General features: G+C 34.9%; 1 protein-coding gene across 5 annotated transcripts in view; it reads right to left on the minus strand.

Moving 5' to 3' along the window:
* Window positions 1–22,479, minus strand: part of LOC110448448 (tektin-3-like) — a 39,289-nt gene that overhangs the window by 2,149 nt on the left and 14,661 nt on the right. For 3 of the 5 annotated variants that reach the window (XM_021494699.1, XM_021494697.1, XM_021494698.1), the window contains exons 2-10: window positions 10,850–11,011; window positions 6,038–6,214; window positions 5,497–5,675; window positions 4,263–4,348; window positions 2,728–2,865; window positions 2,102–2,172; window positions 1,558–1,701; window positions 728–950; window positions 44–198 (exon numbers count right to left, since the gene is read on the minus strand). In XM_021494699.1, the coding sequence (XP_021350374.1) occupies window positions 44–198; window positions 728–950; window positions 1,558–1,701; window positions 2,102–2,172; window positions 2,728–2,865; window positions 4,263–4,348; window positions 5,497–5,675; window positions 6,038–6,214; window positions 10,850–10,857 (1,181 nt within the window). In that variant the 5' untranslated portion in view covers window positions 10,858–11,011. Of the gene's footprint in view, window positions 1–43; window positions 199–727; window positions 951–1,557; window positions 1,702–2,101; window positions 2,173–2,727; window positions 2,866–4,262; window positions 4,349–4,734; window positions 4,821–5,496; window positions 5,676–6,037; window positions 6,215–10,849; window positions 11,012–11,094; window positions 11,200–22,479 lie in introns of those variants that run through there. The other 2 variants (XM_021494700.1, XM_021494701.1) reach the window with 2 other exon arrangements.

Genomic DNA, 22,479 nt, shown 5'->3' on the forward strand with positions numbered 1-22,479 from the left:
TATGAATGACGTTTTTAACATGTTCATGCTGACGTATACTCACGATCTCATGACGGGGTCATTGCAGAGCTCGACGTTGATACGACGGGTCCTCTCGTCCAGTCTGGTCTGGGCCACCTTCATCGGCATTTCCTTATCCTGGATTGCCTTCCTCAATAACTCAATATTCCTCTCCATGTCGAAGATCTCTTGTAGAGTCTGTAAGATTAAGTCATCGTATAATATTTCAGAAGCAAATTTGTCTTATCCCTTAACTCTCAAAATACTAATACGGGATTTTTGCTGTGGTACCGTGTGTAAAAACGGATACATCCGAGTCCGTATTCTTGACACTATTCTAAAATTGAAATCCGTGCTCATGTCAACTTTCTTTTAACTCGCTTATATCATGTAACAGATGTGATGTTTTATTATTAATTTATTAAAAGAACAAGAAAGTGGACTTGAGCACAGAATCTGAGTTTGAGCATAAGAACGGTTTCAGCAATTCGGGCCCAAAAATGAAACCAAAAAGTTGAAAACAGCTGTTTCGTATGTTTTTCTCTCTCACAAACTATCATGTTCACGCTTTTTAGGTATACCTATAGCTTTTTGTAGTAGTGCTAGGTGTTTTCACAGATCTAACAACTGAAAAGAATTCCTTGAAGGTTAAATAACTGACCAATCCCTAGTTTTGGTCACAGACATCGATATAACTAACAGAATTGCTCCAGTGTGTTTGACGTACCCTCTGTAAGTGAGCCTGGAGCTTGTTCCTAGCATCAGTTGTCTGCCTAGTTCTCGTGTTGAAGGAGTTGTTGACACAGTTGAACTGGTTCCACATGTCATTGGCGCATGCGCGGAGGGTGCTGTCGATTTCTCCTCTTAGGCGCTCTGAGGCAGCCCTCTCCTTCTGAGAACGTGCGATGTTCTCTTGTGTGTACCTCACCCAGGAGTCGGGGATGGTGATGCTATAACCGAAAATAACCACTAGTTAGTAAAAGGAGAGGTATAACCGTATAAAACTATCGAACAAAAACGTAATCTAATTCTGATCTAGCATCAATGCAAACATTCAACAGATGAGAATACTGTAAAGACCTTTGAATTCGCATAGTGTTATTTTCGCCGTTTCGTGCGGTGTAGAATTCGCAGAAAAACAGATAGATACTTTGTGTTTGCAGTTTTTAATGACACTGGATCGAAAAAAGTGACATACTGCTAAGTTTATGCATGTATGCATAGGTCTCCCGTTCAATTGCAATGTGTGATTTACCGAGTCACAATAATAAGATATTTAAAATCGGTGCTCTTTATCTTTTTGGTCTTGAACTAGATCTTACAGTAATGCTTGGAGATGGGAAACTTAGCTGCATTTTCAAACTCGCGCTTGAATCTTTCACTGAAAAGCGCGAAAACAATATTGCCGCAAAAATTAGCCGGTATACAGTAATCTCGTGCAGTAAAATGTCTATTGAGAAATGTAGGTGTGAGGAAAGCACTACATGAATCACATCGAAGAGAATTTCAAAACGGTCATTGGAGTAAAGATAAATGTCGGTGCTTGGAGGAACTCACGTGTTGTCAATGCTCTCGATGCCTGGGTGGTAACCGATACCGGCGGAAGCGTTCCTCAGCTGCTGCATGCGGTCATCAAGACCCTGAGCGTGGTGCTTGTCCTTGGCGTCAATCTCCAGGGTATGCTGGGCCGCACGGTTCATCCTGCATACAGGTAAAGATACCGATTTCAATTTTGTGATATTTTTTATTATTCTAAACTCTCTTTCTTTCATTATAATCATATCAATGGCTATAAATGTATGTATGTTTTCAACATTTACAGACATTTGGATTCTACTCCCGTTTTGCCTTGCATGTCCTCAAGGAAAAGTAAACAATAAATAGTAAATTATGTTGACCGAATTTAAGTGTATTAGGTGTTGTTATCGTCGTATACTGAAATATTTAACGTCCATTTTCTCTCCTCAGATATCAAATATAACTGTTTGTGGCATTTTTTGTAAAATGACTGAACTTCACGAATTTGAGTTACCGTAACAAATGTATATATATGAACAGTCGTTACAAAAGTGCAGTCCTATAAAGTTGGTAAAAGACTCACTTAAGCTGTACGTAGGCCTTGTCCAAAACTCTCTTCATCTTAGACTGGCACTTCTTGATGGAGTCGACTTCCTGTTTAAAATTTAATACAGATTTTACTAAATTGACTTTAAGTTGTTAAACATCCTGTCATGACGCTACTAAAATGTGTCATTGGTACATGGTGTGTTATAAAATTGACCAATTTACCTGTGTTAGCCACCAAAGACATTCATCAGATGCTAGACCAAATTATCTCCCTTGAAAAGCTTATAACATGTAGTTATCTCCCTTATATCGTCCACTGATATCAAAAGTTGATCATGAAGTAACCGTATCGTTAGAGTGATTTTTTAAAATATTTTTTAATATTTTCTTCAGGTTGGTAAGAATGGATTGTTTAAAAGTTGAAACGTCACACATAAAAACGTTACTGGTTGTGCGGTATGAACTTTTGTACAATAACTATTCTAATATTGTCATCAACTTTGACATAGCTTGTTCTCAATACAAAATTTTGTTCCATAATATCAACCCTAAGATATTTACACTTGAATTCAAGACATTCATTATAAAAAAAGAAACAGGTTTTACTTAGAAAGATAGAATGACAAAGTTTTTTTTTTCATTTTTTCCCCCAGTGCGTACCTTGATCAAATGTTTCTCGACATCATCGTGTACGAGGTCGATTCCATGACGTTTCTCCCGGTGCATCAGACACTCCTCTGCGATGTGGAGGGGGTTGGCAGTGTCGGCAAGGGCCTTCTCCAAGGTACGGCGGTACTCCTGGAAACCGACAGTAGGGATACAGTTTTGCCGTAGTTACACAAAAGGGGCTATAGAACACGGACTGGCAAGACGACAGATATGATCTGTGACCGTCAGAAATACAGGGGAAACTGGCGGGACGTATTATACAGGTAGGACCAGTTAAGAAATGTAGGTATAAGATAAAGACCTTGTGTGACATAGGTTATAGTAAGTCGGCATTCTAGAATTTTAAACTGCCACAATCTTTTAAAACAGACGCAAAGATTATAAGTCGAACACTTCTATCTTATCTGATATAGTGGAATTCCTCTATTCAAAATACGGAGGATTCCGAAGTTACGTAAAACAAATTCATTTTCGATTCCTAATGAAAAACCACCAAATCCGACCATTGTATTTCGACATACTTTATCAGAATAGACAGGTTTCACTGTAATACCGAACATTTTTCAATTTTTTTCATTGTAAGCCTTACTAAATATATAAATAAATGCTTTGAAAGCAGCGTGTTAGAACAAAGGAGTCAATAATTGTTTCTTCACTTGATCAATTTTCCAATGTGGTAAGATTGATATTAGATAGGCGAAGTATTACCTTTCCACAAGAAACGGTCATAGCTATCAAATGTTTTACATATATATACGTTAATGGCGATGAAAAAACCAAAACAAGAATAAGTCATATTAGTTACATAAACACGACAAAGAGGATTAATTGGTGGCCTTAATCACCATCACTCAAGATCATTGTCTATCCAATCGCTATAATAAGAGGTTATACAACGGCTGTTCAGCGCCCTTTGTCGATGGCACAGGACGTAGTTGGCAATTTTATACAAAAAACGTAATTCCAAGGATAAGTTGTTCAAGGAAGTTTGCATTATGAAAAGTCCGTTTGCTCAATTTTAGAAGTGATAATTATTTTGCTAGGTCTAATTTTGGTGGGAAAACATTGACAAAAACAATAAAGGGAATGAGAAATACACGAAAACGTAAGGTTTAAGGGTAGCACATTGTTTTTAAAACAGGTGGACGGAGCAGCATCAAGTAGATGTGTAGATGTTGGGGTCGATATGAGCTGCAAGGGATAGGGCTGACCAACCCTTGGTTCCGTTCCCCGTGCAATATGGTATCTTCACGTAGGAGGTCTTAAGTTTTTCATTCAAATATTTCCTCATAAACATTTATAACTTTAGTGGCCCTGACATACAGATACTAAATTGATGAGAAAGTGAAAATGTAGTTTATACAGATGTGCAGGTGAAAACTTATACCGTGTTTATATTCAAGTGAATATAATTTTTATATACTCATCAATCACTTGTAATCTATCACGGGTACCTTTATGTGCAGGTGAGCAGATACAATTTACCGAAAAATGCAGGTGCGTATATTAATATACTGGTAAGTTACCTTGAGATTGTCGGTCTCTGTAGCCATGGCGTTTATCTCATTGTTAAGTTCGCTTTTCCAGAAAGCAATGTCATAGACTCGCTCGCCTGGGGAAAGAAAGCAAGCGCCCAAAAATGCATATTGTTATTTCGCACCATGTTGACCTTTGCCCAGTTATTCAAATTTGTGCTGCAAGTTATTGCCAATTTTGTTTTCATTTATATATATATATATTTGATAACTATTTTCACAAACGAAATTCATATAATTTCATATTTTCAAATGAAAATGTAATTATGTGAATGTTTAGTTAATTCTATTTATTTGCAAACACAATTTTTGAATGACTGGACTCATTAATATATTAGGATGATAAATAAAACACACAACAAAAATATTAATACATATTATAATCCTTCTCTACCACAGAAACTCGCATGCAACTCAAATGGATTAGCTACACCACCTCGAGTTAGCGGTTGAACCAATGTACCTTGAGATTTTGCGTTTCATTTGCAACTATCCCTATTTCCATGTTGATTTCGCTCTTCAAGAAAGCGATGTCCGTTACTCTCTCACCTGAAAATTTGGATTCAAAATATACGAAACGGAATGGAAGATCTGAAAATATTACTAGTAAGTATTTACTTAGTTTGGCTTCCACGTTCCCTTTCTTAGTATTTCTAATCATTGTCCCAAACCTTGATGGTGTCCTCTTGATATATATAGAAAAAAAGGATCTAAAGACCGTCTAGAATATTTCAAAAGGACAACATTGTGACCTCACAGTTACATGTCATCACAATACAGTAGTAGCGTGACGTCACAATGTACACAATATTGGTAAACAAACTTGCGCAAAAAATTGAGACTTGTTTTCAATATTTTGTTAACTGGATAATTGGAGAACCCCGATAATTCCAACTCGAAAGAACAGATGTGCGTTGACATCATGTTTACCTTTTCTTCCATTCCTATATGTTTGACCGTATATTGTGTGCTTAACTCATTCACCCCTAAAGACATTTGAACTCTTCCAGTTCAAAGGTTGGAATAGTTCATAATGAAATTTCCGGGGTGTATTAGTTAATACATAGGCCAAAACTGTCCCTTTCTTTTTTGAAATATGATTGTTTATAATTGCCATTTACTGATTCCTGATGATCTCTACATGTGGTATATAAAATCTATGACCAACACCACTTTAAGCACCCTATTGATGTTTTCTCAATCTCGACGCTTTCTCCTCGCTTACCCAATTTCTTGGTGATATCATTCTGCCTGTTTCGCGTGCGGGCGTCCGTCTCTTTGACGGCCCTCCAGGCATCAGCTCTGAGGCGCTCGGCGAAAGATCGCTCCTTGTCAGACATGGAATAGTTCATGCTGTTGGACAATCCCCAGTCGTTGGTGGTGTAACGGGAATACAGGGCATTCCTAGACGACAACAATCCACACACATATATAATATAGTCATTCATGGATGACAAAGATATTCTTGAAAGTGTCAGGTACAGAAACCAAGAATGAAGTTCTTGGACCCCATGCATACACGTTTTAATCCACTTACTAACATTCTTAGAAGGAAAAAATACATCCATTTGTGTACACTATGCTTGTGCTAGTCTTTATATATAGAGAGATATATATATTCCGATAAAATACATAAATGAATTATAAGTTCCAAAGACATTAATTGCAGGTGCATAGAAGTATACTTTTTATGTAAATTCCTGTGTAATGAGACAGAACTGAACATTGCAATTAAGAACATATCGCTTTTTACATTTTTTTTTTACCTGGCTGGGTTGTAGTATGTGGCAGCATGTCCAAGATCCATAGATTTGCCGGCGTATCCAAGGTGACGGGATATGGTCTTGTCGTTGACATATGGCAACATTTTTGACATTTCTGCTCCCGGTGTGACACTGCGGGTGCGCAGAATGGCGCCATTGTCGAAGTAAGGAGTATTCATTCTGCGGAACAAAGGGACATAGTCGAGGTAAAGAAGATAATATCAATCGCAAAAATAAATTCAGAATCAGAAAGCAGTTCGATTTCCAAAATATCCAAACATTTTAAAATTGAGACATGTCTTTTCTGTCCTCTGAAATATATTGTGTGTCCCTAACATGAGCTATTAGTTCTGAAGTTCAGTGTTTTTGTTTGTTTTTGTTTTGTTTGCTTACCTTTCAAAATGCATGCTACTTCAACAAAGTTAAGAACTTTTTGTTAAGCTAACTAGACTTTGTAGATTGCGGGCAGCTAATTACAGTTGATATGTGTTATTAAGGCACTAAAAGACTTGTTAGCTTATATCTGATTTATTATACTTCATGACAACATTATCGATCATGAACAAACCAGGGTGACGTTAAGGTTTGCTTTTAGTAAGGTTACGCATTGACCCCTTGTTATGTCTAAATCGTACAACGTTAAAATATTCCTTTTAGTTAAGATATACATAGTGTATACATTTCTGTATAAGGAACCCTGTCGTTTGTTTGACCACGGAGTTGTTTAAACAAACACTATTGATCGACCTGATCAACCACTCAAGTAAATCACGATCTTTTTCGTTTAAGTTTAAATTCAGAGTATATAGACGTGACAGGTCTTAAATCTGGAACGCACACCCTGGATAACAAACGTAATTCTACTTGAGAGCTAATGTAATGTTCCAAATGGTCCTCCGGGGTTCAATTGTCAAACAGTCATTATATAATTGTAGAAGACCTAGTGTCATGTTTTGACTGGAAAGCAGACACTGTTTAAACCTACCGATATCTGGTATTACTAAATGGAATCTTCCATGTCAGTATTTACACAGCACAGTGGTTAAATGCTCGAGAGAGACATGTCCTAGATTTTGATATGAAAATGTTGTATATACATTTTTTGCCTTGTACCTGATATGACATTTTCTTCCCCGTTAACATATTTAAACATGGGTGCTCTAGCTGTTTAGTTACTTTACATTATCATTAATGTTCTAGCTGTTTAAACGCTTGTATTCTAGATGCAGTTAGCCAAACAAATGATATTGCCACCCCAAATCTCCCAACATGTTAACATATCACGTTGTTTTATTGTGTATAATGTTTTTAATGTGTAAATTTATGCGTATTTGATGCAATAAAAGTTGAGCATTTTATTTTCTGCAAAAGTCTATGCACTATTCAGTTTATTATTTTATTAGAAACCGAGGAATTTTTGTTATTCATTCATAATACACAAAGATTTAACAATAAAATCACCACATTGTTTGCATTGCATACCATATACGGCATAGTTACACAGAGGTATGGCTAAGTGAACAGAAGTAAATAGTGTTACATATGTGTATAACTTTACAAAGGTGTGATAAATGACTGTTAAATGTAGTTTCCTGTTACAAAGTAAACAACCTTTTAATACAAAATGCCGTCACTGTTGACCTTTAATTCCAAACTTGTTTCGAATCGCCTAGCTACCATGTAGGTTCGGAATTATGTTTCTCCGTCGATATCACGCTTTAGAGATTAAAAGTGTTGATAATTAAAAACTATGGTAGTTTGCTATCTTTTATTATTCTCGCGATTGTGCAAAGGTGTGGTATTACAAAGCTATATTGCAAATCATAACTAAAATATTGATCCCCAAAGGAATTGAAGAGAAATTTATCTTACATGTTTGCCTTTTTTATCACTGTACGTAGTTGTTTTATTTTAGTTGTTTATTTATTTCAATAATGAAGGAAATCTCAAATATTTCTGGTCTTGTTTTGGTGTGAATAAGCATGTCACTAATTGTATTGTGTTAGTTTCTGTACAGTTGAGGAAATCAATACCAATAAACGTATTAACAGCGAACATTGTTTTGTTGTGACTAGGTAAAAAAGAGAATAGTTCACATTAGTTCGTCGAAAAAGGCAATTTGAGAGCATGGTCAAATGAGGTATACTGTTAAGCTGTTGTGAATTTAACATAGTTAGGATGAAATAAAATCTTAGCATTCGTTATGTATCTGATAAGAATTTGAACACGAGTTGTCGTTATTACTATGAAGGAAAAAGAGCATGATAACAAGATGAAGCGAAAGTCTTAGAGGAAACGTTGGCGATAGTTTGCCTATTGTGGTATGTGTTCGTGGTTGTCATAATTTACTGTATCTCCAATGGTTATCGCACATCAGTGTGACAGTAGAGTACAATTAATGTATTTGTAAGATACAGCAGTCAGTCAGTGATACAGAATATACCATTAAGTACATTTGTAAGATACAACAGTCAGTCAGGGATAAAGGCTAAAACAATTAATGTATTTGTATGTCACATGAAAGTATGACAGATTGTAACGATTGGTGTATCAGTGTACCTAATATAGGAGATACGATATTGATTGTCTATAAATCATCATATTGTGATCATTCCTGAAGCACATATACCATTATTTGATTATGATAACCTGAAATGTATCCTGTATCATCAGCACAATGACGTTTACCACTTATCACTTTCATACTGCTTCAAAAAGAACAAAATACTTTTAATCGAATGTCATTCTCTTTCAAAAATTCAGCTTGGAATTCGATATTAAACCGATATATCGTATGTCATGTAAATAATATATACATTCATGTTAGTGAAATAGCGACCTTAAGTAGGTAATTTAGTCATGTGCATCGAATTGTCACATATGGGGATAGTTTATGGGCAGTCAACGTAGCTGTGATGTGTGTTCTACACGAATGGTAGTAGTTATTCCTGGTAATTAGGAATGGACCATCCTCATCTGTCTGACTATCTTTAATTAGATTGATGCTATAAATTCATTAGCAAGTTGTTAACTCAAATACCAAATCTCATAAAACGATTTTTTGGGAAATGTCATAATACATGTATTCCATTAAAACCATGTATGAATGCAATTTTACTTTTGGACTTCAATTATTAAAAATATAAAAGTTAAGGTTGTTTCTCTGTAATCTAACAAGGCTTTATTCCTGTAGGTCAGAGAGGACATCCTGTCTATGAGTTCTGCAGAATCATCGAAATGAATCCTATTTGTACAAATTATGCATGTTTTTCTGGGTTCAAGTCATTTAAACAAACAAATAAGCTCAGTGGTATGTCCGATTTCATGCCCAGTAGAGTGAAACTATGGGCAATAGGAAAAAGCGAAAAAAATATACAATTTTCATTGGAATAATGAAATGACAATTTAAAAATTCATAGGGTACATTGTCGTTATACATGCATAGTAAATTATATATCCTCCAGGGACAACCCGGTGAGAATCGAGTAAGGTCTAATTGCCTCAGTGTATAGAACACCACGACAGGATATTCATATAGGAAAACGCCGTCTGGTTGAAAGGCAAGCACAACATGGAATGAAATTAATGTTCTAGCTTTGTCACACAACATTCACAGTAATTATAACATATATATATTTACTATATATACTAGTACATGTATATGGGGCAAAGAACTAATTCCAACAGTGTGGACAAGTTTAGGTTGTCAAATTTTCGGAGCGATCCGCTCCTTTTATCAAGACACAGTGAAACAGAACTTTGACCCATACTAGTACATGTATATATATCATCAGTCAGATAATCACATATTCACCTATGTGAATATATCATATATCCCTTATTTCCGTCTATCATTAAATGCGCTGTGGATGACGCATGTTGCAACACCAATGTAACTTTTAATTTGTTGAAGCCTTTGATACAAAAGGACAGACTAGTTTGTAAATGATGACACAGCAAAGCTCTTTTCTGTCTCAACACATGTATAAACATGATATTGTACGTTGACTTGCTTCACTGGGATTGATAGTTAAAGAAAATGAATATTATGCTAATTTGTTTTCTTCGATGTGTTTTACTTCTGTATTTATTGCACAAATTTGCTTTTAAAACTGAATTATGGCATTTTGATGATTTTGTTTTCACACTTGTGAATTGGTGTTAGCTTATGAAACATATACTAAGGTAATATTGAAAGAAAGCTTCGTTAATTGTCCTGTCAGAATGAAGATATGGTAAATTCATACCTTTAACATGTGGTGACACATGTACGTCGGTGTTGAATACAACTGTAAATTATACATTAGGTTCAATGAAAATGTAATATGGATACTGGTATGACAGGACTTGAATCAGTTTGTCGAGTTCTTAACGTTTCGGAAAAAAATATTCTTAACCTTTAGCCTAGAGTACAAAAAGAGATTACATCATGTTAAAATAATTCTCAGATATATTATTTCCATTTTCTTTTCATTTCTAAAGATGACTCTTTTTGAGGTGTATATATTATTCTGTAAAGAAATCTTTGAATGTCCATGTTAAGTTTTCTTTTCATTTCAAAAAATTGAGATCCACCGAAAGGTGTATAATCCTATGTATTTTAAAGTAAGTAGTTGAATAGAACACAGTAGGACCTAACAGACTCAAGTCTGAAGTTTTACACTATTTCAACTCTAGCCTACATTTTTTCACAGAACAGATCGTAAATTGATGATTATAAAGATATCCCCCCACAAATGATGGTTAATATACAAATAGCAAGCATGATGACAGTGTTTCACACAATAATTTAAATATAATGATATTTGTACTTACCGACTCATGGTTATTTGTCCTGTTCACTTGAGAATTGAACACACGGCCTCACCATGAAATAATGTCGTAAAACAATCAGCAGACTAGTTTACGGCAGAACGCTGTTACTATAGAGATGTACCTGGCAACCTGTCACGTGCCTCTCCTCACCATCCACAAAGCCTGTAATGTAAAAACCACGTTGTATATCTAATAGATGTAATGAATAATGAATAGCACAAGAAGATACTGCCGCTCCGACCTACCGTTCATACACTGACTGCCACCCGATGTTTCTGTGCAAACACAGTCGTTAGTTACTAGGGTTTAGACTTAAGCTTCACTAAGACTAAGACGAGTTTAGTTTGGCTGTGTATATCAATGCATTTGTGATTATTATTTGAACAATCCTCTGAAATGGAAAGCGCTATTGTATGACGTAAGCTACTACAGAGAGATTTGTTAGCAGTTCTTAGGTGTATTGGGGTAGCATTAATCGGTTTAATTGAGCAGACTGGATATGGTATCGTTAAAAGCCGACTGCAGTTGGCAGTGCGAGGGCAGTCATGCGATAACAACGAATCCAGTAATGGAAAAACGTCATTATTTTCACAATGTAAAGTATCAGCTTTAAGAAAGTTACTTATTCATTGATTGAATAGTGTATTAATAATAATCATGATAGGTTTTAGCACACTTATTTCAGTTAGATATTTAAATATCAAAGAACTTAATTGAACCTATTTGAAATTGTGTAAAGAATAATGGAAGTACTAATCAATTAAAAGCAAATATTTAAACATATTGATTTTTATAATCGAGATTTTGTCACCCAGTTGATATAACTATCATATGGTGTTCCATTATCAGAGGTTTATACAGACACGTTGGTCGGGGTTTTGTCGAGAGTGCCTCAAGATTGTGAGGTAAATATTTAGTTGTTTACCCAAAGCAAACAGTTAAGCGGAAATAACAAACCGCTAATGTAAAGATTATTATAAAATGAGCAATGAACTGTATTAAACTTCATATATATTTATTGATGGTATTGTATCTGAACTGTATCATGTAAAAATGTATAAATCATCTTAATTTATATGCAGGTGTATTATTCTTACAATAGCTGAACAATTACGGATTGTAGTTTAAACAAAGTTCATGGTAGGACCAAGTTTTCCCATCTTATAAAAGTCCTTTTCTTCAATATGCACGCACATAAACAGCACTTGATAAGGAACCTACACTATAGATGCTAATTTTATTATTTAATGATATTTTTAATGTATTTGAAGTAAGGTAAATGTTACTCAAGACAATGCATCTTCATACATGTAATACTGTTTCCCATGTCTGAATATTATTACATTATATATTAATAAATCACAAATAGAACAAGTTGGATACGTGTTAACAAATATATTGATGTGGTGTAACCAAAGACTCCTACTCTTAATTGGCATTCTCTAGAGTTCACGGAATAAAGAATGATCCTCTTATGTTTTGTTGAAGCGCGATATGGAACCATTGCCAAAGGTCGTTTCCTACAGACACTATACTTAATGCACCTAAGTGCACGAATGGTATAAAACTAATCATCGATATCATGGCTCTTAAGGGCAATGTACGACAGAAGGCAAGGGAAAGTTAACTTTATTTGTAAAGTAAGTAGAAAAAATGTACCAACGTGTCCATGCAGAAACCATATATCAGATTCGTAAGCGGAAGGGAAATCATATTGGCAAACATATATTGAACTAATACATTAAACTGCTGTGAGAAATGTAATTTAAATGATATAAAGATTAGAGATGATTACATATTGATGAGTAAGTGAGGAAAAACACTTTTTAGGATACGACACTAATTGTAAATTTGTTAAACCTAAGCAGATAAAAATACGAAACGAACTCAATGCCGTCTTTGTGATAGATTAATGCTATTGAATCGTACATTGTATTGAAATATTGCTAGAGTAGTGAATGTCCGGTTGACCCAACAGACCATGGACCGATACCACCCTCTGGCCTAGTAACTGTACTCAACTTAAAGACATATTGTAAAAGTTTCATGAACAATACGCTCATTTTATAGTTCTAGTTCAATGTCAACAATGAACAATGTACGTGTGGTTTGGTTTAATTGAGCTGTGTCCTATAGTGCATTTTGAAGCCATTCATAAGGATTGGTGTTAAAAGAAGTCGACAGTGCGTTGCATATTAAAAATAGAAATGAAAGAGAAAACAAACACCACAATGTTTACAGTTTTATCTCAATTGAAAACCCGATCAGGCGGATAAGGTTTAGAAGGCATGTTAAGTTACATAAATAGGACATTACTCAGTAAAGATGGTCTAAACCAAAGTACACCTCACCAGGTAACCCCCTACCTAGAGTGCAGGTCTGGCAGGGGACATTTCCTGTAGTACACGTCATAAAGTCGACGGTGGACTGTAGGCCTGGCTGACAATGGGTCTGTCTTATACTACAAGTCACTTAGTCATAGGAAAATTTACAGGGTAAATTGACGTGGGGTCTGTCCTGTAGTAGATGTCACTAGGTTATCTAAGAGTGGCAGACACCCTGGTGATGAGGACCGGATTATGTGAACAAAGGGATTATGTGAACAAAGGGAACAGTGTAACTAAACTTTGTGGAATTTTCTGTTATTTTTTCCTTTTTTTTTGCAATTGAGAAAATCTCGAAAATCTTATGTAAGCATGATTCATGCTAATTTTATATATAAGTGTAATTCACAACGTCATACCAAAATTATTCATTAATCAAACAATCCATTTATTCATGAATTTAATAAATACAATTACAATGTACAATGCAGTACAGTAGAGTACAAAGAAACCAACTTTATGATAACATTAAAAGTTTTTAGCAACAATATTTCTGCATAATGAATAAGACTTCGAATCTATGATTAAGTTATATACATTAATTGTCTTCTTTTTTATTTACATTTTTCCTGAATAAGCTCAATTTCCGTGTCAATTCGCTATTCATTCATCATTTATCATAATATTTTTAAATTAATAATATTTTCATTAATTTGATATGCAATTTAGTAATTTCCGTTTTACCTGATGGGTGATCAATACATCATACAATACGTCTGACTAGGGGTGCGTGTCTGGGGCAATTATGTAGAGGAAATTTGATCGGGTTCTAAATATTTTAAATTATTCAGGAGCAGTCTTATACACTTCTTGCATGTTTAGTTATAGAAATAAATAAATGGGTCTTTACACCTGGTCATGGCCATCATTTTAAGAGAGGCCTGATGACACGTACCGTATACCGAGAACAAGAACGCGCAGTTGTTTTGTTTGGGTAAGATTAAATACAAGATAGCTATTGAAAAGCGTCCGAATTAAGCAGGTTGTTTAATCCCGGATTTATAATGTAAAACCTAACATTTTTCGATGTATGTTAGTATTTATAAGTATGTAGTGTGGGGAAGATACTAATTTAAACACTACGTCATTGTCAAAACGAGCATATTTTAAGAATCCCCGTACCACTGTCAAGAAACCGTAACTATGCATAGGAAATGTTTGGCTTGCATGATATGTCTTTAAAAACTACGACGGGACCAGATCATTATTATAATCCCGGACCTTACATCATTAAATTGTCGCTGTAGTCAACCTAGATGTTTTATAAACGGAAGTACCATGGTTCAATCGCTCTACATTTATGTCCATAACGAAATTAAATTCTATTTATTTTCGTCATATTAAATATCGATAAAATCAAGCTTGTTCGTGAGCGTACTAACTGTACCAGTCAATCCTCTATCGAGGCCGTGTTTGCACTCAGTGTGCTCATATAGGTTTGAAAGCGAACAATCGTTGAACGTTCTCAATTTGCTTTTAATGTACAATTTACAAAACAAATGCCTGGTTGACTAAAATACATTTCGCACAACTTCTCAAAACAGTTTGTAACGAGATGTATTCTGCTGAAGCTTAGCAATCAAGCTTAACTTGTTTCATATTGCATACGAGAAATTGCTTATTAAAGCATGTTTCAATGGCGCGATATACATGGTGCATTTGAGCGATTCATCATGTTGTATAAATTGCGGTCACCGCTGATTTTATGGCTGGTTAAATCACACTTGTTTTCTCGTTATAAACACATAGCTCAGAAATTACAACCCATGGATATCAATCACGTGACAAGGTAACGTCATCGGGCCAATAACATACGGGCAATATAGAATACATCTTATTTTTATGTTTTCTGCTACTTGAAAAGTCCACATTTTCATAGGGTAATCAATATTGCTTTCACCTGGGTGCTTTTCATGAGTAATGGATCTAAAAACATGTTTGGATAATGTAACTGGACAAGTCTAGAAAACGTCAAAAATATGTCAGCATACAGGATTAAGTGTAAATACCCCGTAAACTTACATATCAATAACACATTTACATTTCAGTATTACGATAGCTGGACAATAACTCGATTCCAGAGAATCTCCAAAACAGAACAGTTATGAATCGTCAAGAGCTTCAGTAAGGCAGCAATTCCTAATGGTAAATACATATATGCAAGTCACTATCTGAAATAGGTTACAATAAGAACGCTATTTCCATTTGAATAAACAGACGTCCAATTACAAAGGTAAATACAATTGTGTACCATGTGTTTGAATAACACTGCCTAAAGGAATATCACGGACGATCTCTTATCACAATACATAGTCGTATGTCTATCACTGTATATTATCGCGTGTACTAAGCATGAAAATACTTTAATCATGTAAACGACCTTTGAACCAAACATTGAATAATAACAATGAAAAAGTCCATTTATGTTTATTATCGAAACGATATGCGAGTAAAGACATTAATCTTGACTAAAGTTTTTCAATTAAATTTCTTACCAAATGTTTTAATTTCAATAATTTCAAATGTTATGAAAATGAGGTCGACCGGTATCGATCAGTTAAGAAGGGATTGTACACCTTTTAAATGCAATATTGGTAATCTACATGGTTAACTACGGATTCCAACAGTATACCCGAAATTAGGTATGATGTAACCCATGCAGTGGGTCAATATACAAACACTTAACTTACACACTTTTAATTCCCTATTACAAAGTTACAAATGCATGTTTTTCCTCATAAAAATTAGTTTTCGTAGTTTTGAACTAATTATACACATACCTAGTTATATTTTTTAAACCTGCAGTGGTTACCAAGTGATATCATGGAATTGGCCCAGGGAACACACACACACGTGCTAACTATTCATTATTAATCCTATAATCTAGACAATAGATTAATCCGGTACGAAGTGCAAGCTGCATACTATGTCTACGTGTATATATTGCAATTAGCATGACCGAACGCGCCACATTACTTACGAGGCAGGGGCATTGGCGAGATATATGCGTCACTTGTTAGTGACTATCGTTGCGCCTAGAGACCGCTAACGAAAAAGTTCATTCATTCTTCCACTGTATATGATCAGGAGACGGATTTAAAATCCTTCCAGGTCAGCTGTCTAGGTGAAATGGCCTTATATCGGCCGACCTAATCAAGCTTCGATCTATTGTCATGACATTATATATTCATTATGTTGCGTGCTTCATTCTAACGCTGGGCCAAACAAAGAGTTCGTTCGACCTCGAGTCATTCCGAAGTTCATTTGTGGATTGTAACTAGCTGTATTTAATTCCATTCCTTTATCTTCCGTACTTTCATTTTCATATCTGATTTCATAAGTACCATAATTTTCGGTCATATCCAATAGTACTACTTGAAGTAAAACTATTGTCATTATATTTAACATATAATTATATACTAAAATGACAGTGGGTTATATTAGTGAGCAAGACAATTCAAACGTTGTCGTTCTTCGTTTAAATAGATGAAATATTAGATTTAAAAGAGGACTGACGCCATATCAAATTGTGTTCACAATCAATTATCCACATGTAGAAAAGCTAGACTAGGGCATGAACAATGAACAAGGGCGATCTGATAAATTATATATGGCAATTATGTTGCACTTTTATGGAACGTTAAGTTATGAATGACAACTACTATTAGTAACTACTCGTAAAGAGACTGTACACTTTTACAAATATTACGAACTAATCATAGTTGCATAATTTACATTTGCAATACGTAATTTAAACTATTCGTAATAATAAAATATGTGTGTACATATATTAAAATCAAACTACTTATAATTATATGATATTTAAGTACAGTTAGTAAACTAATGTATTCATCATTACCTAGCATATATTAATTAAACTACTCAACAGCACTTAGTAGACATTTTCTTATCAACATGGCATCGATGTTACATTTGACTTATTGATACTTCTTGTCGTGTTCATATTAATATTTCAGCCTGTGTATAAGTTTAAATATTTGCCTTATTTGATCACTGTTCCTGCATGACAACAGCATGAATATCATTCGACAAAGTCATTAAAACACAATCACTGAAACATAACGAATACACTATAATAATGCTTCAAAATTTGCTGAGATTGCAAAATTACTCATTGAAGTGTTAATTCATTATGTATACAATATACCATATATGGGAGACAGGATTTGTCTAATGGTTTATATGATAATATAGAGTTGACAGCCCACAGGACTATAAATATTACAATTTATTGTCCACACCATTGAGTACCTCACAACCGCTATATTAACTATTTACGAAGTAGAACCGTTACACTGTGTATTACATACATGAGGCCATTCTTAATAAACGCGTCCGCAGCTAACAACACATTAACGCAATTTGAAAAAATTATTTAACCAGGGACTTGTGCCAGTAGATTAATATTCCCAAGGCACTTTTCTGATATTGATTATACCAAGCCCAGACACGTTTCATTTTAGCTCAAAATTTCAATACATTATGATTTTGTTATTAAAATTGTTTTTCTTTTGCGCATAGGTAATCTAACAGAGCCCTGAATACTGGGGTCCATTAACTTGGCTTTGTAAGAAGTTTATACCTGGCCATTGTTATCGGGACCTCATCAGTCTACCTTTAACAAAGGTGCGATCTACTGAACTAGGAACAATGTACTGGTAATTATTTTTAACAAAATTGTCATATCTTAACGGGAATGGCATGGGACAAAAACTGACTTATATTCTACCCCAAGTGGCACGAGACAAGAAAAAGGTCACATTGTGTTATCTTACAACAGCCAACAACGTTATCACATTAGGAACCTGGTGAATAAGCGCTATCATTCCAAAGGCGTAAACATTGATATATCGAAAAGGACTAAAGCTTGTAGAACGATTGCCAAACACACATTTATGTGTATTAAAGTGATTCATCAGACTAGCACCTGCTATACACGAATTACAGCCCATTTTTATATCTTATGTTTTTGTCCAGAACTAAAATTATTTAGCAATTTAAGTAGTGGGTATGAAGAAATATTGAATGAAAATATTTATGATATGGTTCAGTGAACATTGTTTTAATGTTATGTTCATTGTATTAGTTTATGTTGTATTACAGCTACATTGTTTCTAACCTAGCTACCGTTGTACACGGGTTTACAACATATCTCTATCTGTCTTGATTATGTCAACGTCTTTTTAAACTAATTGACATTTAACAATTGATGTACCTGTAGTTATTACTACAAATTAAGTTTAATAATATTTCATTGCATAGTTCAGCGAATCATTATTTATATACTTTTATATTCATTGTACTAGTTCATGTTATTACACTGCTGAATATCTATATACCATGTCTGTAGTTCATTCAAAATGATTTATTTATCGATGAAATATGTTGAAATAATATGATTTATCACATAATATTTTAATGAAATTTATTTATTACTTTTTTATTGTACAAAGCTAAACCTACCATACAGACCAACCGTCTTTCTAGCGATTTACATGTCTACGTTTTATACTGAACATGTTCTAATAAAGATATTAAATTCTGAGTAAATAATGTTACTTGACCTTCTAACCCCAACATATCCTAACTCAAAGGCTTGCTTTCACCTTCTTGTAAAAGCGTCTATTTTGTAAATCTTTATTATTATGAAATCCTTAAATATAGTATAGTGTGGGTCACGTATCTTATCTTAGGGTGGGTTGTCGGGCACAGAACATTATTGATTTGTGTGAAAAATTGTATTGTATTATATTTATCAACTGTTGTTCGGGCGAGACTATTCATAATTGGATTTAACGCGAACCCAGTTATTGTATTTTATTTGACGAATTTATTTCAAGTTTGATGTTTTTATCGCTACAAACACATGTGGTATGATAAATATTATAGCATTATTTGCTTTCACATCGATTTCACCTGTTGTGGTATTGTTTGATTGGTAACAGTACGTCGACCTGTTCGCTTTCACATCCGTGATCAATTACAAGTTTGCTCCTTTCAAAGCGCAATGTAATTTTCAATTTGAATTTATCCTTGTTGTGTAAATATTGTACACGTACAAGGCGAACTGGCTCCACAAACCTCAGCAGACATGTATAGGTGTAGTTTAATAATTCTAAGGTACGGCAGGTAGTGAATAGGATTTTAAATGGAGAAGAATTCAGCTGTTTGCATTTCTTCACTTAAGGTCTAGCTGTTTGAATTGGGTTAATCAGTGGACGAGGAGAGAAAGATTTGGGACCGTTTCCATATTCCAATACCCTCTTTTTTGAAACTTCAAAATGTACCTGTGTTTTACAATCTATAATATGTGGTGTTTTACAATCAATAATATGAACAGCAACATTTTCACTAGATTTTATTTAGAAATAAAACTTATTACAATAGCTGAAGTGAGGAACGAAACCTCCAAATGCATAGCTATCATTTAGTTACCTTTCTTATGCAATACTCGAGTACATTATAGGGTTTAAACATTCTGTAGAACCTTCTGTTTGTCCTACACTGTTCGCATAATAAGAAATAATTAACACTGCAAACGTTTCAGATGGTGAGTTTTAGAAAACGGTAAAGTTTAACAATTCCATTAAATGATTGCAACACAATTATTACAGTGAAAATATGGAATATTTCATAACAACTTTAATTTGCCAGTAGGTCATACTTCAAACGCGTAGCTTCGTGACATCAAGATGTGCAATGTGTGGTATACCGCCGGAAACGTATCTCTCCTGTACAATGTGTATGGATCAATTCCTGTTGAAATATGTATGATGCTGGTCAAATATGCAATGCTCCTCTTAAAAGCTTTTAAACTGTCCTTTTTTATCAACACTAGTTCCTACGGACATTCCAAACGATATATTTCCTCAAAGCAAAGAATCGTTCTTGAACAAACCAGAATTTTAATAGAACTCCACCGACTCAGTTTAACACATTTATGATACACCAAACAATCACCATATTTTATGGCAAGACAGCGCATCCATGATACTGTCAAACAGAATCGTCAACCAAAGTCGACAACTTCCTACATGTTAGCTCCGAATTACATCTCCATTAGACATTAGTGGTTTAATATCTTTGCAGAAGTATGCGGTGACTTATGCAGTGATTGTATGACATGCTATGCAAACCTTCCGTCACTCAAATATTTAACAACCACAACAATATTAAATGCAAATACAAATTTCCTCAAGAATAAGTTGCCTGTACACATTTGTGACGAATTGGATTAAAGTCAGCAGCTCGAAAAAACGGGCAACATTAACTGAAGGGTTTATGCAATGTGAGCTACCACTTGCCGTGTACCATGGTACTACCGCAGCGTTAGGCTAATATGCTGTCCCCGTATAGAGGCCCGCTTCTGGAATATTCAATCTATACCTGGCCTTATGCCATGTGCATTGAGTGACGTCTACTTAAGGTAGATTAAAAAGCGGCATTTGCATACCAAATGTATGACACCATCCCATGTTCACCGACGTCAAAAAGAGAGATATACCATCTTGCAACTGTTACAACACCAGTGGAAGGTAACTTAACAGATTTTCTCAACGACAATACCCGACTTGGATATTCTCGAAACCTTCCAAAGGTTACCGATATGTTACCCGTTACCACTGATGTCAGATTTTCAGTACTATATTTGGCACTACGTTCTGGCACGCGGCTTGTTGTTGGAGTTAAGGCTTCAATATCAGGTTACTATGCTGGGACACAATATATCTTATCTATGCACTCAACATTGAAACAAACTACAGGCGACTTAAAATGAGTTGATGACTTGCAAGGTGTTATATATACTAAGGTATACACCAGAGAAATTGATATATATTTTGAGTTGTCGACCGTTCCCCAATATCTTTCTTTCGCGTTTTGAATTAAGGTCTATGTGATATTTAGTGTTTAATCTTGGCATGGATTTTGCATCTAAATATAATGTTTATTTTTATGAAGCAATTATCGATGTTCAATATGTCAGGTCTGCAATTGAGCCTTTGCGTAATGACTTAAATTGCGACACTCTGACCAAGACACCTAGCGGTGGATTAACCCATCTACCCCTAGGGTTTCAATTGAATATTACCATATCAAAGACTGGGCAGGTCCAGTTTAGAATGTGGGGGTGGATAAATTAATGACTTCAGGCTGAACTACATGCCAGGGTAATAACTCTAGACACAAAAATAACAAACTTCGGAATGATTGAATACGTTCGTTATATGAAGTCGTCATCTTGAAGTCAAGGCACATTGTCCTAGATGTGTAACGGCGTTGAAGCAATGCAATCTAGGTTATTTTGATTCGACCAAATATTAAAACAATTTGCCAATAGTACTGACCACTGCCATAGTACGTTAGTGCCAAGTATCGACAATATAATACAGGGGAGATAATTACTGCCTGTTTAATATTCAGGTGGAAATTTGGTGTAGGAAATGTTGGGATCAATAGTCAGCAAGGCTGTGGATACCTGTTATTACGGCCGACTTTATTGCCATTGACGAAACCCTAATGAATGTCCCCTAGGGAATGTGCTGATACAAACTAGCTACACCATTAACCCATCGCTAGGATACCGCTGTAACGAGGTCGATTAGACATCCATAATTGATTGTACCAAACTTTTTCGGGATTGGATTTCATTACCTAGTTGGTTTGTTGGATATATATATAGATGGTTACCATGCCAAGTATCGGGTAGAGAACTTCCTTGACAACGTCAACAAATCTTCCCTCTCTCTAAACCCCGAAAATGTACCTAGGCAACGGTTTCTTCTAAACTTATTTTTGATATGTGCATCAGGTGCACACTATAACAGATGAACGTAGCACACACCTTTGTTAGAAAAACGTAGCCTTGTTTTCAGAAATTTAAAACAAAACTGTTTAGAGATGATAACCTTCCTTTCATGAAGATGAATATAAATAGAATATTTCTTATCCAAACTACATCTTCGATATTTTCCGAACAAATAAAGACATTGTTATGTCCGCTATTAAGAAATGAAAAACGACTTTAAAATTTCCGTTATAAAATTGGCCGTACCTGTCACAACCAATCTCCCGTTACCTTCCAACATTTATATTTGAAATCAAACCAAAGATCGTAGTTACTGATATAAATGAAAGTCCAATAGAAGAATAGAGGCATTTAATCGAGTGCAAGTTTTAATCGAAAGACGAAACCTGACCACATTGACTCCGTCGATTGTAAACAAC

The sequence above is a fragment of the Mizuhopecten yessoensis genome, unplaced genomic scaffold (genome assembly GCF_002113885.1).
Source record: "Mizuhopecten yessoensis strain PY_sf001 unplaced genomic scaffold, ASM211388v2 scaffold4033, whole genome shotgun sequence".
Lineage (NCBI taxonomy): Eukaryota > Metazoa > Mollusca > Bivalvia > Pectinida > Pectinidae > Mizuhopecten > Mizuhopecten yessoensis.